The 20,509-nt window shown below is 33.7% G+C and overlaps 1 protein-coding gene across 1 annotated transcript in view; it reads right to left on the minus strand.

Annotated features, from left to right (window-relative positions):
* Nucleotides 1–300: 300 nt before the first annotated feature.
* Smp_135300 (hypothetical protein) overlaps nucleotides 301–20,509 on the minus strand; it is a gene marked incomplete at both ends in the record, with an annotated part of 31,428 nt that continues 11,219 nt past the window's right edge. Inside the window, 13 exons of the mRNA XM_018789681.1 lie at nucleotides 301–440; nucleotides 1,847–2,110; nucleotides 2,165–2,198; nucleotides 3,721–4,027; nucleotides 5,418–5,590; nucleotides 5,827–6,089; nucleotides 8,934–9,126; nucleotides 11,472–11,691; nucleotides 13,804–14,126; nucleotides 15,349–15,418; nucleotides 17,635–17,924; nucleotides 19,592–19,657; nucleotides 20,419–20,506. Coding sequence (XP_018655099.1) covers nucleotides 301–440; nucleotides 1,847–2,110; nucleotides 2,165–2,198; nucleotides 3,721–4,027; nucleotides 5,418–5,590; nucleotides 5,827–6,089; nucleotides 8,934–9,126; nucleotides 11,472–11,691; nucleotides 13,804–14,126; nucleotides 15,349–15,418; nucleotides 17,635–17,924; nucleotides 19,592–19,657; nucleotides 20,419–20,506 — 2,431 coding nt within the window. The remainder of the gene's footprint in view (nucleotides 441–1,846; nucleotides 2,111–2,164; nucleotides 2,199–3,720; nucleotides 4,028–5,417; nucleotides 5,591–5,826; nucleotides 6,090–8,933; nucleotides 9,127–11,471; nucleotides 11,692–13,803; nucleotides 14,127–15,348; nucleotides 15,419–17,634; nucleotides 17,925–19,591; nucleotides 19,658–20,418; nucleotides 20,507–20,509) is intronic.

The raw sequence follows: 20,509 nt of genomic DNA on the forward strand, positions 1-20,509 counted from the left end.
ACTTCTTAAATAAAACTGCTTCAACGTCTTATTGTCTACTGAAAACATTTATTTAATTACTTATAAACGTAATAAGTAGCTGAAATGAAATGGAAATAAAACACATAACAGAAATATACAAATTATAATTAATTTTATTATTTTTCGTAAGGAGAATTACAGAAATCTTCAGAAGAAAACATCTTGTGTAGTATATATATATATCATCGTGAAATTCATCGAAATCATATTTTCATACATATGAACACTCAACCAAACTTGATCACTTTATTGAAAAGTATTCAGTCTTAAATATTTATTTTAATTAGTTTGTTCACCAGTAAAATCATCTTCATAAGTTTCATCGTCAATTGTTGTCGCTTCACTGTCATCTGAATGAACAAGTTCCACTTGACGTAACATCGAAATCTTTGAACTATCAGTTTCATTTGTAGAATGATCTAAAATGAATCGATTGATAATAAATCAATGAAAAGCAAGAAATAAACGATGATTGAAGAATATATTGTGAATCTATGTATTTTATTTACTCATATAAGCAATATAGGCTTGGTAGTTGAAAGTTAAGAGATAGTTAGGTAAGCATTATCCTTTCAGTAAATTTATCAGTTCATGTTGAGTAACTTCAACCACTCGACGATATTGCGTGACCGTCCTACTCTGTCATGAAGCTATACATTGACATCATTAAGTATCGGCTCAGTGGTCTAGAGGATAAGCGTTCGCGCGCAAGACCGAGTGACCTGAACTAAAGTCTCGGGTGTGGGACAGTGGATGAGCACGGCTAGAGAGGCCCATACTAAGACGAAATGGCCGTCCAGTGCTTCCATGTTTTCAATGGTGGTCTATCATTGATCAGTTCATGATATCAATTGAAAACACAACAATCTCCGCAATTCTATACTGAAAATGCAGTTGTTTTGTGAACTCTGTTTAAAGATGATAATTTTAATTTTTGATTATTTCTCTAAAGATTGGACCACATAGTCGAGGGGAACGTTGGATTAATTTTTAATTTTAGTCGCTAAAATTTTTACAAATATAGTTTCCTTTTAATATCTTGCCTATAGTAGGTTTCTTAAAGAGTTATTGTGGTTTACCACCATCACTACCACCACTATTACTATTACGAGGAATTGTGTAAAGTAAATACAAAGTGGTTAGCGTTTTTTTAGCGAGTTGGTTTTCTACTATCAGCAACAAGTTTCTGTGGGAGACAACAAACCAGATTCCAGCGGAGGAAGAAATCAGGAAGAAGCGCTGGAAGTGGATTGGACACACCTTGAGGAAATCACCCAATTGCGTCACAAGACAAGCCCTCACATGGAATCCTGAAGGCCAAAGGAGAAGAGGAAGACCAAAGAACACATTATGCCGAGAAATAGAGACAGATATGAGAAGAATGAACAAAAACTGGGTAGAACTAGAGAAGAAGGCCCAGGACAGAGTGTGTTGGAGAATGCTGGTCGGCGGCCTATGCTCCATTGGGAGTAACAGGCGTAAGCAAGTAAGTAAGTAAGTAAGTACAAAGTAATTGGTTTGGGCAGTAAAATGTAAAACTTCCAAATAATTCAAACAATTAATCCCTTTTCTTTATTTCTTTAGAATAATCAATTCTATTTTCTTATTGTTCTATTGAGATAATTAAAAGTCAATAAACATGACACTTAAAACTTACTTAATTTATTTGAGTGATCTTGTTTTATAGATTGTTTTAATTTATCATCTATCGATGTAGATGATTCAATTTTCAATTTATTATTAGATGAATTTAATAAATTTGTTTTAGTTTGACAATTTTTAACATTTTTTATTTGATTTAAATTTAATTGTGATAATGAACTACCAGAAAGATTAGCTAACCATTCAAGGCTAGGTGAATGAACCATACTATCATTATTAGGATCTGGATGAATTTGTTTTAATTGATTTAATAATTTATTCATTTCTTTATGTTCATCATGAGATAGTTGATTTCTTTTAATTTGATTAGAATTTTTTAATGCTAATAAATGAAGTAATGGATTATTGAGTGGATTAATTTGTTTATTATTTGAATGTTGTTTTATAGTAGTTAATACATTTGGTAATTGTCCTGGACTAATTTCATCTTGTTTTAATTTAATATTATTAAATGAAGAACTAGTTGAAGAATTTGAAGTACTTTTAGATAAACTAAATGTTTGAGTTAAAGAATTCTGTTGAAAATAAAATAAAAAAATTGTAATAAGGTTTAGTGAGTTAATAAGTCATTGTTATAACGAATTCACTTAGTATTGTTTGCTTGAATCTTCCCATTGATGTTTAGAAGAGAACATCAACTCTGAGATGCAGGTACATCCAGCTGACGAGTCCCAAATAGGACGAAACGCGCGTCCTGGATTCCACTGCTAGCCACCATCCATCTTTGTTTACATTGTTAAAAAGATTTATTTTTAATAGTACACACAAATCTTGATGCAAATAGATTATGGAAAAAAATAGTAATAATGTGCAAAAAATGATCGCAGAAAGGTTATACAATCCATGAAAACACCAATATTAAAAGTGTTTGGTGGAAGATGTAGTTTAGTTAAAAAGATGAGTTCAGGTAGCTAATTTCTATTATATGTGGAATATAAAAGAGAAATACAACAGGATCGTCACTGATGTCTATTCTAGCACAAGCCTGATGTTGTCTAGAGCCAGTGATCCTAACCAAAGCATTGTGATTGACCGATAGATATCAGTTCAAGACAGTTAGTTATCATTTATATCATGGCTTTATTTCGTTAACTGGTCAACTCTCTGTTTTTTTACACTCAGTCCTAGTTGTGATTGTGTTGATACAGTTTTAAACATCACATAATTATAAAATAAAAAGTTTTGATCAGCGAACTTCTCAACATATTATTTAGTCTCCGAATACAGATTGTTAATATGTTAAACGTGAAACGTCAATGGTTTACAACTAAGGAATAAACGTGTATGCCGAAAAGTTTATAAACCGGTAAAATTTCGTGAAAGAAAACTGGTTGTTTTAAATTAAATAATGCACTATCTAGTTGGGAGATTGTGTAAACAGATAGCCTGTTATAAACCACTGGAAGATACAGTGTGGTGTATGTTTTGATGTTAGTTGTTTGAAGAGAGTGCACAAAAAACACTAGACCTACGTTTCGTGCTAGTTGATATTTACAAGTATGGAGTGCTTAAAATCATTCGAAAGATGGTAATCTCTGCAGGATTCGAAACCATGTCACTACTGAGTTTTGACTCACCTTCACTAGGATTGGGATATATCGATTATTGAGTAGTGACCGATGTTCTGTTTGTCTGATTGTTTGTGCTCATTCGAACTCGAATAGAACCATATAGTGAGCCTCAGTTTCTTCAAGATTACAGGTACTCCTGACGCGTGCAACCAGCGCGAAACCTCGGTCTAAGGTATCTTGGCGGTTACCGTTACCCATCTAACACTTTTTACTCCACAAATCACGGCTTTCCATTAGAACGTTGTGAAACTTATTTCATAATTAGTCATTTGTAAGCTTTCTGAATTTCAATATATGTCAAATCAAGCTGTAACTCCGATGGAGCATTTATAAATCACGAATCCAAGTTAAATTTTATGTATTTCATCTTTGTATTTAGCTTATTATCACTGAAGATATTGTCATTTCTGTAGGATTTAGTAATACAAATTACTTTTTGAGCAATTATTAATATAGAATGACTTACATTTCTTTTCGTTGTTGAACTTCGGATTGGTTCCATATTAGACATAATTAATTTCAACTTATTATATGGCACTGGATATGGTGCTTCACCTTCAGAACGATCTAATAACCACATTCCATCACTGAATGTATCTGGTGCAGTGAGACTGAATGGTTCAGTAAATGATGAACTTTTTGTATCAATTAAAGCAGTTGAATTAGAATTCAGTGATTGTGAATTAAATTCAGTTGATTTCTCAGAAACGTTTTTTTCAGATGGATATTTTTGTGGACTTGGTGGGAATGGAGAAATCATAACGGATTTCTGTCTATTTATCAAAATAAAACGGATATATTCAATTAGTGCAAGGTACCTCAACAATGGGATAAATATTCTATTGGTCACATCAATATCAGCTACTGAGTTTATCATAAGTAGTTTCAATAAAAACAAAACATTTAGTGATTCAAGGTACCTAATAATGGATCCGATTAAAGGAGATAACAAACATTTAAGGAATGAAAAGGAACTGTATAAATGAGAAAACAGTCGAATGTAACTTCTTCTATGATATTTGTACGTTACTTTGCATATGCCAGTGATAAAATGTGACTACATCATGATCTTAATCCGCTGCTATTTTAAACTTTGCCACATAAATTCCCAATTGTCTATTTTTGAAAATCTTTATGATAATACGGACTAATTAGACGTAATCGTTATGCTGAAAATACACGTTCTCATATCTCAGTAATATCTACGTCGTATTGTCGACTAATTACTATATTCCTTTCATGATGCAGAGATTTAGTCGTATACCTAATACTATACGTGAGGTACATGATATAGAGTTTATTTGCAGTAATTCACAGTGATTTATACATCAAAATTAAAATATTATAAATGACAAGTCTACACTGAGATCACGGCGTATGGATGTATGTTATAAAAGGTTATAATGAAGTGTCATTCGGCAAATTTAGACAGTCTACCTTCTTGGTAAATTCCGTATTAAACTTTAAAGAAAGAATAAATATGGACCACGTGAAAAAGACATAAAGTAAAGAAATAATTATCTACACATCGAATTAGTTTGTGATATTATAATTGGCATAAAGGGATTATAGGAACTGATCAGCATTTAGTTCACTACAGATCTATGACATGACCTAGAAGATTCTAATCAAAATTTTTAAATTTGGGTATGTAAAACAACTTCACCATGGATTATCACAGTTACAGTTGTAATACTTTTCAAATATCAAAAACAAAGCGAAAGGATTCTTTGAAAATCAACCATTCTCGAGTCACTGATCTGAATGACTAAACAATAGGACAGTGGAAAATTTGTAACAACTATGTATTTCAATTGTATATGGCGACAAACTAAGTCTCATATTATACATTTTTCAGGATTATACAGCCAATTTATATGACTGATTTGAAATTTGACTACTCTTACCCGTATGAATGATACACTATAACTACAGAGACAGTTTTAACCGATGAGAGGGTAATTTTAATCACTCATCTTTGTGGGTGCATACGTTAAGGTATGATAGGTATGTGTTAGGTCGGGTGTGTAAAGGCCATTCAGAGAATAAGATAGGATGCCTGAATGTTCTGTTGACACGGAATCTTAACCAAGCTGTAATGAAATACATATAGCTGACCACAAATAAGAGTAAAAATGAAGACAATGTAAATTATTGGCTTACTTAATAGGACTTGAAGATTGAGAACGTAATTTGGATCGCAGATTGTGATTGTCTGCAAACGATGGTTCAGGTGTAGAAATATAACGGGGATTAGTTGGTGGTGATCGTGAATTTCTAAAAATACTTTCTTCATCCGGATTGTATGGTTGCCAATTTGGTAATGGTTCTGGTGTCTGATCATAAAAAACGAACAAAAAAAAACAGAGTTTATTATTATTTATACGACAACTGCAAAATACAGACCAACATATTGAAATAGTATTTAAAATCGTTAATTCGGTGCAAAATTAGTTCTGTACAGTTTAATTTAGCAGAAGAAATACGAAAATGTATCCTTCAGTGAAAAAAACAACGTGAATATATATATATATATATATATATAACAATAATAATAATAATTGTAACGTACTTTACTCTTTGTGTGAACAAGATCATCTGGATAGGGCAATTCACTCTTAGTTATACTATCCATTGGAGTAGGAATGTCCGGTAGACCTAAATGACTAGTCCGGTCAGGTGATGAAGATGGTGTTTTGAGATGTTGTTGCTGTTCTGGATGTAGTAGTTGATTAGTTGGATTAGGGCTAGCTGGTGCTGGTGAAAGCATCGATCCAATACGTTCTAATAATGCAGTTTCAACTAAATGTTGTAAATTTTCTTTGGATGAAGTATCTAGAATCGAAAAAAAATTCCACATGATCCAATAAATTGCTGTTGTTTATCTGATGTCATGAACCGGCCCAAGTTAGATCACAGCTGAAAATCTGGAAGGCCGCTTCGTCTTAGTGTGGGACTTCTCAGCAACGCGGATCAACAACTCTGCAGCCTAAAGTCGAACTCATTGCCTTCAGTCTCGTGAGCGAATGCTTAATCTTTGGATGACGTAGCCAGTACTCAACGGTGTTAATGTCTAATTTCGATTAATCCACGACAACCATTTTTCTGTGTGTGGGTCCGTGATTGCTAATCGCTGGGGAGCCCCCTACTGAGACGAAACGGCCATCCAGTGCTTTCAGTTTCTCAACAGTGATCTTATCTAGGTAAGCTCATGGTCTCAATGAAAGTCGACGGTCTTTACAACCCCTTAATAAAAAAATTTTAATATTAAGAAAAACCAATGACTACATTTATCATCAAAGTAACTGATGGCAGTCCTATTGTTCAGAAATTTTCATCTGGATTTCGGTTATAAAAATCCAGTGAGCAGAATAATGTAGTAGTTTTACTTACTTACACCTGTTACCCCTCGCGGAGGAGCACAGGCCGCCCATCAGCACTCTCCGTCCAACCCTGTCCTGAGCGGTTATTCCAAGTTGCTATTCGTCCTTTTCATATCTGCTGCCGTTTCCCGACGTAGTGTGTTCTTCGGACTTCCACTTTTCCGCTTCCCTTCAACATCCCAAATTAGGGCTTGCCTCGTGGTGCACTTTGGTGATCTCCTCAATGTACGTCCGATCCATTTCCAACGTCTTTTATTAATTTCCTTTTCAGTTGGAAGCTGGTTTGTCTTCTCTCACAATACGCTGTTGCCGATTGTATCTGATCAACGGACATCGAGTATATTGAGTAGACAATTGTTTATAAATACTTGTATGATGTTGATGATAGTTGTGATAGTTCTCGAAGTTTAAGCTCCATTCAGTAGAACTGCCTTGAGATTCGTATTGAAGATTCGCACTTTGATATTGGTTGACAGTTGTTTTAAGTTTATATGTTGTTCAACTGTAGGAATGCTGTCCTTGCTTTGTCAATCCTCACCTTTACGACTGCGTCAGATCCTCTACGTTCATCGATGATGCTGTCCAGGTACACGAAAGATTTCGCCTCTTCCAGAGCTTCTCCATCAAGTTAGATTGTGTTGATGTTCTTCGTGTTGTATTTGATGATCTTGCTTTTTTCCTTGTGTATGTTGAGGCCTACTGATGCAGAGGTTACTGCTACACTAATTGTCTTCATCTGTATTTGCTCGTGTGTATGGAATAGGAGGGCTAGGTCATCCGCGAAGTACAAATCTTCTAATTGATTCCGAGCTATCTATTGTATTCCATGCCTTCTCTCAGATGTCAAGGTCTTCATAATTCAGTCAACCACCAGAAGAAAGTGTAAGAGGGAGAATAAACAGCCTTGTATGATTCCGGTAGTCACTTAGAATGCGTCTGTCAACTATCCTCCATTCACAACATTGCACTGTAGTCCGTCGTATAAATTCCAAATAATGTTGAAAATCTTATCAGGAACTTAATAGTGTTGAAGACGTTTCCATAACGTCCTCCTGTCCACACTGTCAACCGCCTTCTCATATTCAATGAAGTTGATGTAAAGTGACGAGTTCCACTCAACTGATTGTTCCACGATGATCCATAGTGTCGCAATTCGGTCTGTGCATGACCGATCCTTACGGAATCCAACCTGTTGATCTCGAAATTGAGCGTCTACTGCGTCTTTCATTCGGTTGAGCAACATTCTATTGAAAATTTTTTCCTGGTACTGACAACAAACTGATGACTCTGTAATTCTCACATTTGCTCAGATGTTCTTTCTTTGGTATCTTGATGAGGTGTCTTTCTTTCCAGTCTGTCTGTGGCACTTGTTCTTCTTCTCAAATCTTCCTGAACAGAACGTGGAGCATGTTCGCAGTTACCGGTTTGTCTGATTTTGGTGCTCCGGCTGGTATGTTGTCAAGTCTTGCTGCTTTCCCACTCTTGATTTGTCTGATGATCATCCTGATTTCTTCCGTCTCTACTTGACTGGTCTTCTCTGTCTCCCACATTGTCCGGATGTTCTATGTACCAAAAAAATTGTTGTTGTGGTTATCGGAAGGAGCATCAGCCCCGTGACGTCCAAAGAATCTCGGCTTTCATTATGAGGCGTCATAATTCTTCCTTGAACTCCCAGGGCAGAGTTTAAATACTTTAATTTGTTGCCTTTTTTTAAAACGTTTTTTTTCTACGGGATGGGGTTGATGATACCGTGTCCAACCCGCCTCGTTTACCTAGGCTTGGGAGCGGCAATAACTTTAGAAGAGCTACAGGTGGAGTTGTAGTAGTTTCGGGGTTATCGATTTTTTTTGAAAATAAAAAAATTAAAACCCTGAACATTCAGAGCATAGTTTGGATCTGTGACTTCATAAAGAACGACTTAATGTTTAAAATATTAAATCATTACTTCACAATACTCGACCCTGTTTCAAAAAAATATCATATACACCATTTCTTCGGCAATAGTCTTTAATTACACATCGACACAATCAGAAAAATCATTGAAGACTGTTTCGTCTTTATCCGGAAAAGTTCATTATTGGATGGACACAAATGGAATTCAGAATATTAAAGACTTGTGATGAGAGCGATTTCACTTGGCTACGTTATAACAATCCCATGCTCTGCATCTTAAAAATTTAGCCAAATAGTAATGTAGTGAGGAAATCATGCAATAGGTTTTCGGTAAAAATCAGTCCTTAGTAAGATTTCTTATTGAATGTTTGAAATCCTCGATAATCACCTATCAAAATCTTACCATGACTTTGCGATTGATTTTTAGTTAACTGATCGGAGATCTGTAAGACAAGACGTGATAAAATATTATCTTCCAGCTCTGTACGGGATAAGACATTGGAATTATTTGAAGGTTGTTCAAATGATTGATTCGATTGAAAATGAAATCCAGTGCCTTTTTCACGAAGTAAACCAGATATATCAGTAGAAATTAGCTGGGAAAAAAATAAAGAAAAAACAGTGAACTGAAACGGGTTGTTTAAATAAAATTAGTTCCAGATTTACTTATAAACTTTTCTGAAAAAGATATCAGTCAAGTTTTTTTCAAATACCAGCTTATCGTTTAATTCAAAATGTTAAACCTGCTTTTCGAACTAACTGATAGCACTTCTCGTTAGTCAGCTTTTTTGTGCATCTTATTTATTGACATTCAATAGGTCATGTCACTATCAATCATTTTTGAGTTGAGAATTCATTACAACTCAAACTATTAGCATGTATAACAGAAGCTTAAGTTTACACTATATATGTTATTGACCGGAGTTTTGTCTATTCCAAACGTTCAGTCCATTTTGAACATAATGTGTTTGATTTGTTCTTGTTAATTTGTAGTACCCGTTTGATGCAGCTATGTGATATCTCCTAATTTGTAGTATACATTGTAATTTAATTCTTATCAAATAATTTGAAACGGGGATTATGATAGTGTTTGCATTTGTGATGCCTTATTAACGCATTTGCAAACAATATTGCTTATCTCGATATTACAAAGAATGACTAGCAGAATGAAGTAATATTTCTTTTTCATAGTTGAAAGCATGAGTCACTTGAAGCTAGGCCACCAAGGAAAACCTGGAAACACTGGACGGCCGTTTCGTCTTATTGTGGGACTCCTCAGTAGTGCGCATCAACGATCTCGCCTCGCGAGAAAATACTGAAATCTCCACAAAAAACCCCTTCTAATATTTCTTTGCTTAATTGGTCTTTTTATCCTTTATATTTTTCTCTATTAATAGTTCTGTAATCAAGCAAGAAATTCGTCTTAGCACTTGATGAGTCATACATAACTGAAATGTTCAGTTAGGATACTTGAATGGATTCTTTACAGTATAGTTCAACGTTCGAACTAATCTTCTACCAGAAAAAAACTATATACTATAATTCTTAAAAACAATATTGATAGTTTTTCATCTATGATGATTGAACGTGTAAGTGATTACCATTGGGTGTATTGAGCTTTCTCGTTTTTAAATGTGTCACCTGATTCGTAAATTACATAAATGATCCTAAGATGAATAACATCTTTGCATACAGTGTTAGTAAGTTTATTATATATTGAATAATCAAAAGTAGTAGGATTTTAGAGCGTATTTCATCCTATATGGATTTTGTCAGCCTAACGTACTTGAAACCGTATTCATGACGTCATTGAGATTTGAATCTAGTACTTTCCACTTCAAATTCCATACCTTAACTTTTAAAGTTGATCAAAAATTTTCAAGTGATCCAATAGTTCAACACATTCACCAAGTTCTTTTCAAATAGAAAATCATGAAAATAGTCATTTACTTTCAATATATTTTCTATAATACTAACTTCGTCTATTCCTTCTTAGTATCGATAAAGTATTTCATTTAGCTGTTCTCTTGATGTCCATGTTGAGTCAGTTTTATATTCAAATGTCTAATGATATGTATTTTAGTCCAAACATGTATGAGATTTAATCTGAGATCTACAAGTTTCATATAGAATAGAATTAAACTGATTTGAAACTTTCTTAAAATCTCAACTAATCAATTATATCAGGATACGGATTTTGGGAGATTATAGTATGTTAATAGTTTGATTCACGTGCTAATCTAAGCTAGATCATCACTGAAGACCTGAAAGTACTGGATGGTCGTTTCGTCCTGGTGTGAAACTCTTTAACAGTGCACATACACGAACCCAAAACGTTCAGTTCCTCGCATGAGCGTACAACCAATCAATTGCCTGAGGTAGTGGTATAGCTTAGATGAATTCGTGAATTCAAATGTCATAATCAATTATACTACAAGATGTACTTAATATAGTTTGAAAGTGGTCTATCAAGATCCAAAACAACAGAAAACAATTATTCATTATACTTAATTAACATACATGTATTACGATGAATATTAAAACAAACGTTTTCATAAATTTATTTAGTATTGTTTGTTTGAATCTTCCCATAAATGTGTTAGGACTGCAATTGGTCAGTCTCTAATTGGCATATGTGCATACTGTGCTTATTGCCTCAATATAGCCTAAATTCACAAGCATGGTAGGCAAAGATGGATAGTGGCTAGTAGTGGAATCCAGGACGCGCGTTTCGTCCTATTTGGAACTCGTCAGCTGGATGTACCTGCATCTCAGAGTTGATGTTCACTCTGGGACTCGAACCCAGAAAGGTACTGGGTTCCCAAAAAGTTTTCATAGTTGATATAAATTGAAAAATGAAATCAATTAATAATAAAACTAATAATAACAAATTTGGACGCTAATTCAAATAAAATTAGTGCACAATTGATTTATGAATTACCTTATCTTCTTTTTCGTATTTTTTACTAGGTACTGTTGAAAGTGAATATTGATACATACCTAATGGAATTATACCTGTATTCGGTTTTGTGAATATTTTAGATTGCATATTAATACATTTATTTGAATGTATTTGTTGTGATTCTGTAGTTGATTCAATGGTTTCATCATTTTGATGATCAATAAATCGTACAACTTTTGAATTAGATCTTGGCATTCGTCTTTGTGAGGAAGAAACTATTTTTTTTTAAAAAAAGGAATTAAAATTAAAAAACAAAGAAAGCAGTAATCGTTTTTAATAAGGTATACATTGTTTACTAGATAAAAAGTGAATATGATCATTTGTAACTGTAATAGTTTTATAGATATAACATATACAGATGACAATAGTTCATTAACTGAAAAATACAGTCCAAAAAAATTGAAAATGTTAGCCATATTACTTAAATCTACTTGAAAGATGTTTATTTAAACAATTAGTGCTGAAATAGTTTAGTATTAAAACAAATAACTTAGTCTATAGGTTAACTGCTCTGGCGCGAGACCGGTAGGTCGTGGGTTCGAATCTCGTGAGGCGGGATCGCGGATGCGCACAGCTGAGCAGTCCCACAATAGGACGAAACGGCCGTCCAGTGCTTCCAGGGTTTTACATGGTGGTCTAGCTTCAGTTGACTCATGATCTTAACTATAAAATTACTAAAATCTCCACGAAACTCCCCTCTGATCTTACATATTAGTTCAATTAGTTTTGAACAGAGTGTTTACTAGAGATAACATAGTTAAATAGTATAAGTTATTAAGTTGAAAAGAACAATAATTGTTTTATGGCAGTACATTAAAAAATTATTTGATTTTGCTTATTTTAGGAATAACTAAAGGTTAGTTCTATCAGAGGAAAATAATAATTACGGATAATATTTGAAACGATGAAAGAGTTATTAAAGATGTATTTGATTTAGTGTCATAACGGAAGTCATGACAAATCACATGACCACAGAAAGATTTATCCAACTGTAAAATCAAGTGTAACATAGGTGCATATTAGGTAAAGAACCAATTATAGATAACCACAAGTGTACTGACATAAATACAGAATGAGAAGTTATTACAACATAAACTTGGTTCATTATACATGACACACGAGGTTACGTCTATCTACATTTACTAGATGTCTGAATACACAAATTAGTAATACATTATTTAATCTTTTCGCTTAGTTTGGCTAACTAACTACGATTTTAATTTTAGCCCTGACAACCAATAGAAACAAATACTTCAAAGAACGAGACTTTTTTAAACGATTTCTTTTTAAACAGTTGTAAAGTTGTGTTTACATAAATTGGTAGTCATGGTGACTTTTATTTGTTAGGTATTGAACCCATAACTATGTCGTTATCATGTAGTGTCATTTTATCGTTTTAGATATCATCTCAATGACCAAACCTAATCTACTGAAACTCATTTGCATTATGGATGAGTAAGGTGTGCATGATTTGAACCAAGTAATCGTTTTTGTCTTATATTCTACTTCTGTCCTTTTTTACGTTAAGATAACACAAACACTTATGCTCCTTGATTCAACAGAGTTCAACATTTTTTAGTAAATCTCTTGTAAATTTGAACCATTTTAACATAATTCTATCACGATTACTAGAGGTTTAACTAACAGCCATATCATTTTGCTAGAGAAATAAATATTTAACTTGAATCACCCTATGATCTCGCGAAACCCATCACCTACTGCTTAGGGTGGATAAACGACTCACCCCCGACACGGAGTGAACTCCGTTTATGGAAATTGTAGTACTTTTACAGCTGAGATCCTGAACTGATCTCAGCTATAGCACGATGAAAAAACCTGGACAGTTATCCACCACAGGCGGTGAATAAAGAGTTGCACAAGGTAATGGATTGATTGAAGTGAGACATCAACACCGTTGGATGCCAGATCAGTCGTCTGGAGGTTAAGCATATGGACCCAAAACTGAAGGTCCTGGGTTCGATTCCCATGTGCATGATCATGGGTGGGGACTGCTGGGGAGTTTCATACTAGGAAGAAGCAGTTATCTTCCAGGTTTTTAATGGTGGTCTAGTTAAATTCAGTTCGTGATTTCGACTGTGAAAACAGTACAGTCTTCACAAATCTGCTGTAGTAAGGAAATAAATGTTAATACTTAGTTAAGTGATATGACACAACATGATATGAATTTCTGGTGACAAGTGAGTGCAATTGACTAAAACATATAATATCAAAATTTTCTAGATTTAAATGCTTGATATTGAAGTGAATTGGTAATTTAATTATGAGTACAAACAAAAATGAGTATCTAAACCTACTCCCAGTTAGATTTTCATCACTTAACCGTAGGACAGCCGTACGTGGCCTAACGGGGTCATTAATTGAACGTGGATATAATGGTCGTTTAGCTCTTCGTCTGTTTAAACGCCATGGAGAAGTGAGCGTTATAGGTGATGGAGAACGATCTGTAGAGTATAATTTAGGTTGATGAAACAAATCAATCACATTTCTTGATCTCGTTGGGGAACTACAGGAACTTGATGTATCTCTCATTTGTTTTGGTTGAGTGGTTAATTGAGATTTCGGTTGAGTTAACCGTGAAATGCGGCCAATGAATTTGGTTTGTTTTTCGGATTTCTATAAAAATAATTCATAATGATAATGAGTATTTTGTAAATTCCATTCATTAAATTCACACCAACTGAATAAGGTAAGACTGAATATCTTTCCAGTATCTGTTTTACTAACGATATAAAAGAATTAGCTTGAGGCGATTCGGCAACATACATTTATTTTCACTGTGTGTGTGGTATATCGTATCATTTAAATAGAGAGCAAGTCCATAGTTATTTGACGTTGAGTAATTTATATAATATTTTAAGTTACTATATAAAAGTTAGTAGTATGTTATATTACAGTTAAGTGAAAATAAATTTCGTGTAGAAAATGGATCCATCAAACGTGATGAAAACTTTCGTTAAGAAAATTAACATATGGTCAAGAAATTGAATAATTTAGAAGTACAGACCAGAAAATTGGGAGTTTCTGTTATTTAAAAAAATGGATCGTTGTTTACACTCTTCTGTAACGATTTATGACAATAGAAGATTGAATTCGATTACATAAGATTCAACTAAACCGTGACAGTATGTAACATGGTTTTTTATTACTGAGCTAAGTTACTTAAGAAACTGAATTTGACTTTGCTAGATAACTGAATTATTTGGTTAAAAATGATTAGCAAAATGTCTTTAGACTGTTTTCATAAACGGATTATGTTATTCTACTAAATTACTTATATTTTCATATTTTATTTTATTTTTTATCTTGTTACACTTCAAAGCACTTTCATGACAACTTTCAGTAGAATAACTATACTGACTACTTTTCGTGAGTTAAGATGGTGGTTGAAGGTGGTCAACGGCAAACCCCGGGACCGGGTTTCGTGCTACTTGGCACCCGTCTGCAAGGTACACCTGTAATCTTGAGACCTGGTGCTCCCCGACGGACCCGATCCCGTGCCACTCAGCCTCACAGTCAGAGACGTTACCACTGAGCTATTTGGGCCGTGGCCGACTTCCTGTAGGACTGAGATGTGATCACAATTGATTGATCATTGGGTGGTGATCAATGTCATGCGAGTCAAGTCCGTCTTAGTGCTGATCGAATGCTATCGATCAAGTTGCAATGTGGCCACTAGTCTAGGTGGCTTGACACTGCGTGCACTATGTGACTTTTCGTGAGTCTCAACTAGTTAGTTCAGCTCATTCTATTATTATTCTAATTTCTGTAAATTATACACAATAACTAATGAAAAAAGTGTTCCAGAAACTAGCAGTTTTTATGCTACATTACTTACTTTATCATGAACAACTTTATCGATTGCATCATTTATCATAGCTTGTATGCGAGCTTTCTCCACTGATGACCTGAATGAAAAATTATATATTATCAGACAAACAAAAAAGTATACAAGTTAATTATTGAAATTTATACATAAACGTTATTGTGAGATAGACAGCTTTGGTGGAGCTACATTTCCTTATCTGGACAGTTTTATGTTGAAGCTTTTATTGTCCTTTTAGGCAACATTATTAGCACGAACTTTGGATTAAAGTTGGCAGATAAAATGTTTACACATTTGATTAGTAGGTTGTTCCGTAAACGTTGATTTTTGTTGGTTACTGATGTTCCTTGTTATGTCATTGTCTGCTTATTTATTTTGGATTTTCATCGTGTTCAACGTCATTCTTGTTTGGCCTCACAGTTGTTCATGACTCTTTAAACTAATTGATATCAACTGACTATTCAATCCAACTCTAAACAAACCATCCTTCTGAGTTCCGATTCCTACACATCATCTCATGATAGACAGTCTTCGTCACTCAAATCAGTTCAATGGATGGAATTGGAAAATCAAACTATCATAACACTCGGTTTTCCGTCTACATGAGTAGGATGCTAATTTCCCTAAGACGAATATCTACACTAGATTCCCTCTCAGTGTCTATTTTACAGGACCTCAACACAACTCGCATCAAGAACACGTGACTAGCCTAACTAGAATGTAAGTATATTTTCACACAAAAAGCCGACATCAAGCACAGTAATAATAAGGGTAAGAGAATACATAACTCATCTAGTACCTATCAGACTATCTAATAGTCTGACTAATCATTATCATCTTCACCTACGCATTATCAACTTATTGAGAAATCTTCCGGCTTCTCTAAATCTGACATCTTAGTTTCGGAAGGAGAACAGTGTGTTTAAATGAGTTAGTTAGAATAAGGTGGTTTTCAATTCTATCAACACTCAGTTCAGAATATAGCATGACTATTGTCCTGTTCACCATTAGTAATCCAAAGGTTTCAAATGATGGCGAAACAATTGTTCCATGCTGTCATGAATCATCCAACTACTTTTAATTAACAAACGTTCAGTAAGTGTTTAATTAAAAACCATATTTTCATTTAATTTAAAAAAACATAATCGGTACTTCAATAAATTAGTGAGTTTGAGAGAATATCAAGAGGTGATTATCTGTATTTGAAATTAAACTTCTTTGTTTGAATTGGGATATGTATCATGATTTTATGAAGAAAATATTATTTGTTCAATTTGCCATCAATTTTTAGATGAAATCAGTAATCATATTCCTCTGGAAGACTATATATACTGGGAAAGGTGTTTAAAATACATTTAGGGCAAACAAAGATGAAAAAGAATGGGAAATATAGATGGATGTTTCGACAAAGCAATTGATCTAATTACCTTTTGTTTGGTTTTGTTTACATAAAAGAGACTAATCATTAAGTAAAACTTAGTTTGATTTCAGTTTTGTATTGGTTGTTTGAATTTTCCCGATGATATTTAGAACTGAAATTGGTCAGTCTTATTAGCATATGTACATCCTGTGCGGATTGTCTTAACATTGCCTTAAATCACAAGCAATATAAGCGAAGATGATGGTGGCTTACAGTGGAATCCAGAACGCACGTTTCGAAACACATCTGACTGACGAGTCTCAAACAGAACGAAACATGCGTCCTGAATTCCACAGCTAGCCACCATCATCTCTGATTCTAAAACTCAGTTTTTTTTTAAATCCTGATTTGTCATGAATAAAATAATAATTGAAACTGGAAACCTGTACATTTAGAAGGGATGTTAAGATCATGATAGAATAGGAGGTTGAACAGGACTCTATTGTGCACGAAAATGTTTAATCTTTTTATCCTATAATGGTCTTAGAATCGATTTTAATTTTGCAAATTGTTAGTGTTATGTATTATTTCGGTCTTAACGTTATTTATATTCGTTAAATAGACGATTATCTTTTGCATTTTTTATTACCTCAAAAAATTACTGTTTGTTTTTCATAGGTATTAATTCAAAATATCGTGGATAGCTTCCTTTCAAAATAGGTTCGGTGAAAATCAAATAATAATGAAATACTGATTTGTCTTCGTTTGCGATACATGTCACTAATTTACATTGTCAATCTAAAATAGGACTACACTGAATATCTTGAGATTTTGTAATGAGTAATAAAACATTAAGTTATATTTAGTATTTGACACAATTTATTTTTGTAATTAAATCAATTATATACGTATCTATGTACAATATCTAATACACTTACTTATCCTTAGTTAATAAATCAAGTAATCCGAAAATCGATTGATCATTATGTGAAGATTCTAACGCAGCAAGATTATTCTCTAGATTATTACGTCGTCGATTAAGTTCATACAATTCAGTTGAAGCTTTAACAAGAGGATCATCAGGTAAATTAGATATTAATTGAGTTATATCATTTGTAGGTGAAATTGTTTTACCAGAGTATTCCATCGCAAGTCGAATACTTGGGAGTAAACTACCAGGAGTAAGTACAGGTTGAGAGTGTGACAGTAAGATATTTGAGTTTGTATCCTAAAAAGATAATTTGTTGGGAAGATAATTTGAATGAAAAAATAGTTTTTGATATTGGATTATGAAGACTTCCATATATCAGGGCAATTACGGAATACAATGGAAAGCATCGATACAACTAGACGATTAGGACTGTACAGATGACCATGCTCTTCTACCTCATATACAGCAACAAATGCAGGAGCAGCTTCTATAGCAGTCGGCCACAACATACACGAGAGAAAAGCCGAGATCGCGAGGTACAATATAGAGAACATTAACACAACCACACCTGATGGAGAAGCTCTGGAAGAGATGAAAACTTTCACGTATCTGGACAGCATCACTAATGAACAAGAATGATCTGATGCAGATGTGAAGGCACGAATTGTCAAAGCAAGGACAGCATTCTCACATTTGAAGAGCATTTGGAATTCCAAACAACTGTCAACCAACATCTAAGTCAGAAGCTTTAATATGAACGTCAAGGCGGTTCTATTGTATGGTGCTAAAAGTTGGAGGACTACTATAACCATCATCAAAAATTTACAGGTATTTGTACACAAGTCTCTATGCAAGATTCTTCAGATCCTTTGGCCAAATATCATCAGCGACAACCTACGACGATACGGAACAAACCAACTTCCAGCTGAATTAATTAGGAAAAGACTTTGGATTTGGATAGGATATACATTAGGGTAATCTTAAGACTGTATCATGATACAAGCCCTAATTCGAAGTCCTGAAGGGGAAAGGGAAAGAAGAAGACCAAAGTAAACATTAGGCCTGGAATTGGAAGCAGACATTAAAGGATGAATTGCAGCTGGAAGGGATTGCCCAGGTCAGAGTTCTGTAGAAAATCCTTGTGGGAGGACTATATTTCTGCACGAGCGGTGATAGGAGAAAGTAATCAATTAATTAATTAGGCGCGCAAGTTAGTAAGTAAGTAAGTAGGTAAATATATATATATATATATGATAAATCAAATGGCTGTACGTTGTTTCAGACTTCTCTTCGTTTTCTTCTTATTTTTATGTACCATGTTTAGAAACATCTGTCATATAACTCCATAAATGTACTTAAACGGTTTTGAGAATATTTTATTTAGTTTAACAATGCTTGATAAGATCCCGAACCGATGCTATCTGGTAACTCACTGGAAATCATTGAAAAATCTGTGATGTGTGAAGTGTCAGCAAAGTTCAATGGGAGTTGGAAAATCACCACTGTTGTTGGATCAAGATTTGGCTATATCTTAAATTCACTGGAAATGAAATGATGTACCACAGAATACCAATTAATTGAGTTCTGAGTTTGCTTCCGACATTTTTAAAAAATTTAGTTGAATAATGGCTAGCAGTGGGATCCAGGAAGCTCATTCTATCTTATTTGGGACTCTTCAGCTGGATGAATCTGGATCCCAATGTACATGTTCAATAATATTGTCGAAGCAATCCTCTAGAAATGTACGATTCAGTAAAGAGAATGATTTGATTGCAGTTTTTTTTACATCAACAACTGAAATATTCAAGCTTTTACAACTAAATTATTCTTGAAACTGTTTTTGAATTCATACTTTTTTGGGGGGGAGAGTCACCTTTAGATAATTTAAAAAAAAAAATTACACTTTCATACTTGTAATAAACCATCAAAAAAAATACTTATCATAGAAACAAATTTTAACTCACAGTATCAATTTTCTCGGTTTGTTCTAATTTCATATTATTGTTTTCATCAATTCGATTACGAACATTCTGAAAAATTATTATGATTATAAAACTAATAAAATTTTTAAATGATAAATTTCAGTTGATAAAACTGTGATATAAACAACAGTGAACAAGATAATCAGTCATTATATGAACAATAACTTAAACCTTTCTAATAAATCATCTTGAATACATTAAATTTCAAATAATATTAAACGTATGAAGAGACTCAATTACTGAATATATATATATATATATATATATATATATATATATATGATATTGCGTCGTTGCGTTTCAGCACAGTGGTTTAGAGTTTGAAAGTTTATATGCGAGAGCGAGGATCCTGTGTTTGGTTCTCGGCTGTGCAGTCATAAATGCGCACTGCTGAAGAGTATCATATAAGAAAGAAATGGCCTTCAAGTGCTTGAATGTTTTCAACGATTATCTAGCTTAGATATGCTCGTGATTTCAATAACCTCCACGACATCAAACTAACAATACTACAAATGTTTCCTTTTTGAAAATTCTAGGTAAATTTTGTTAGTCAAGTATCACGTTTTTGAAAAAGAAGACGGTAGTAATTAAATAATGCAATGGATTCGACAGGTGTTTGGTTGATTCATTTAGTACTAATGGAATTCGACTGGTATAGTTACAATATGAATATCAGTTTATGCAACTTCATATCGGGGTAAATATGTCGAGATATTAAGTGGTTCACCATTTCCTGACGACTGCATTCACCCACCCAGAAATGTAGTTTAACATAGGAATCACTTATTTTCAATAGAAAAGAAACTTACAAGTAACAAGTCTTTTATTTCTTGATAAACTGAACGAAGTTCATTTACCATTTCTTTTGTTTCATCTAGTTTTGTTTCTTGTTGAGCACTG

The sequence above is a fragment of the Schistosoma mansoni genome, chromosome W (genome assembly GCF_000237925.1).
Source record: "Schistosoma mansoni strain Puerto Rico chromosome W, complete genome".
NCBI classification, from domain to species: domain Eukaryota; kingdom Metazoa; phylum Platyhelminthes; class Trematoda; order Strigeidida; family Schistosomatidae; genus Schistosoma; species Schistosoma mansoni.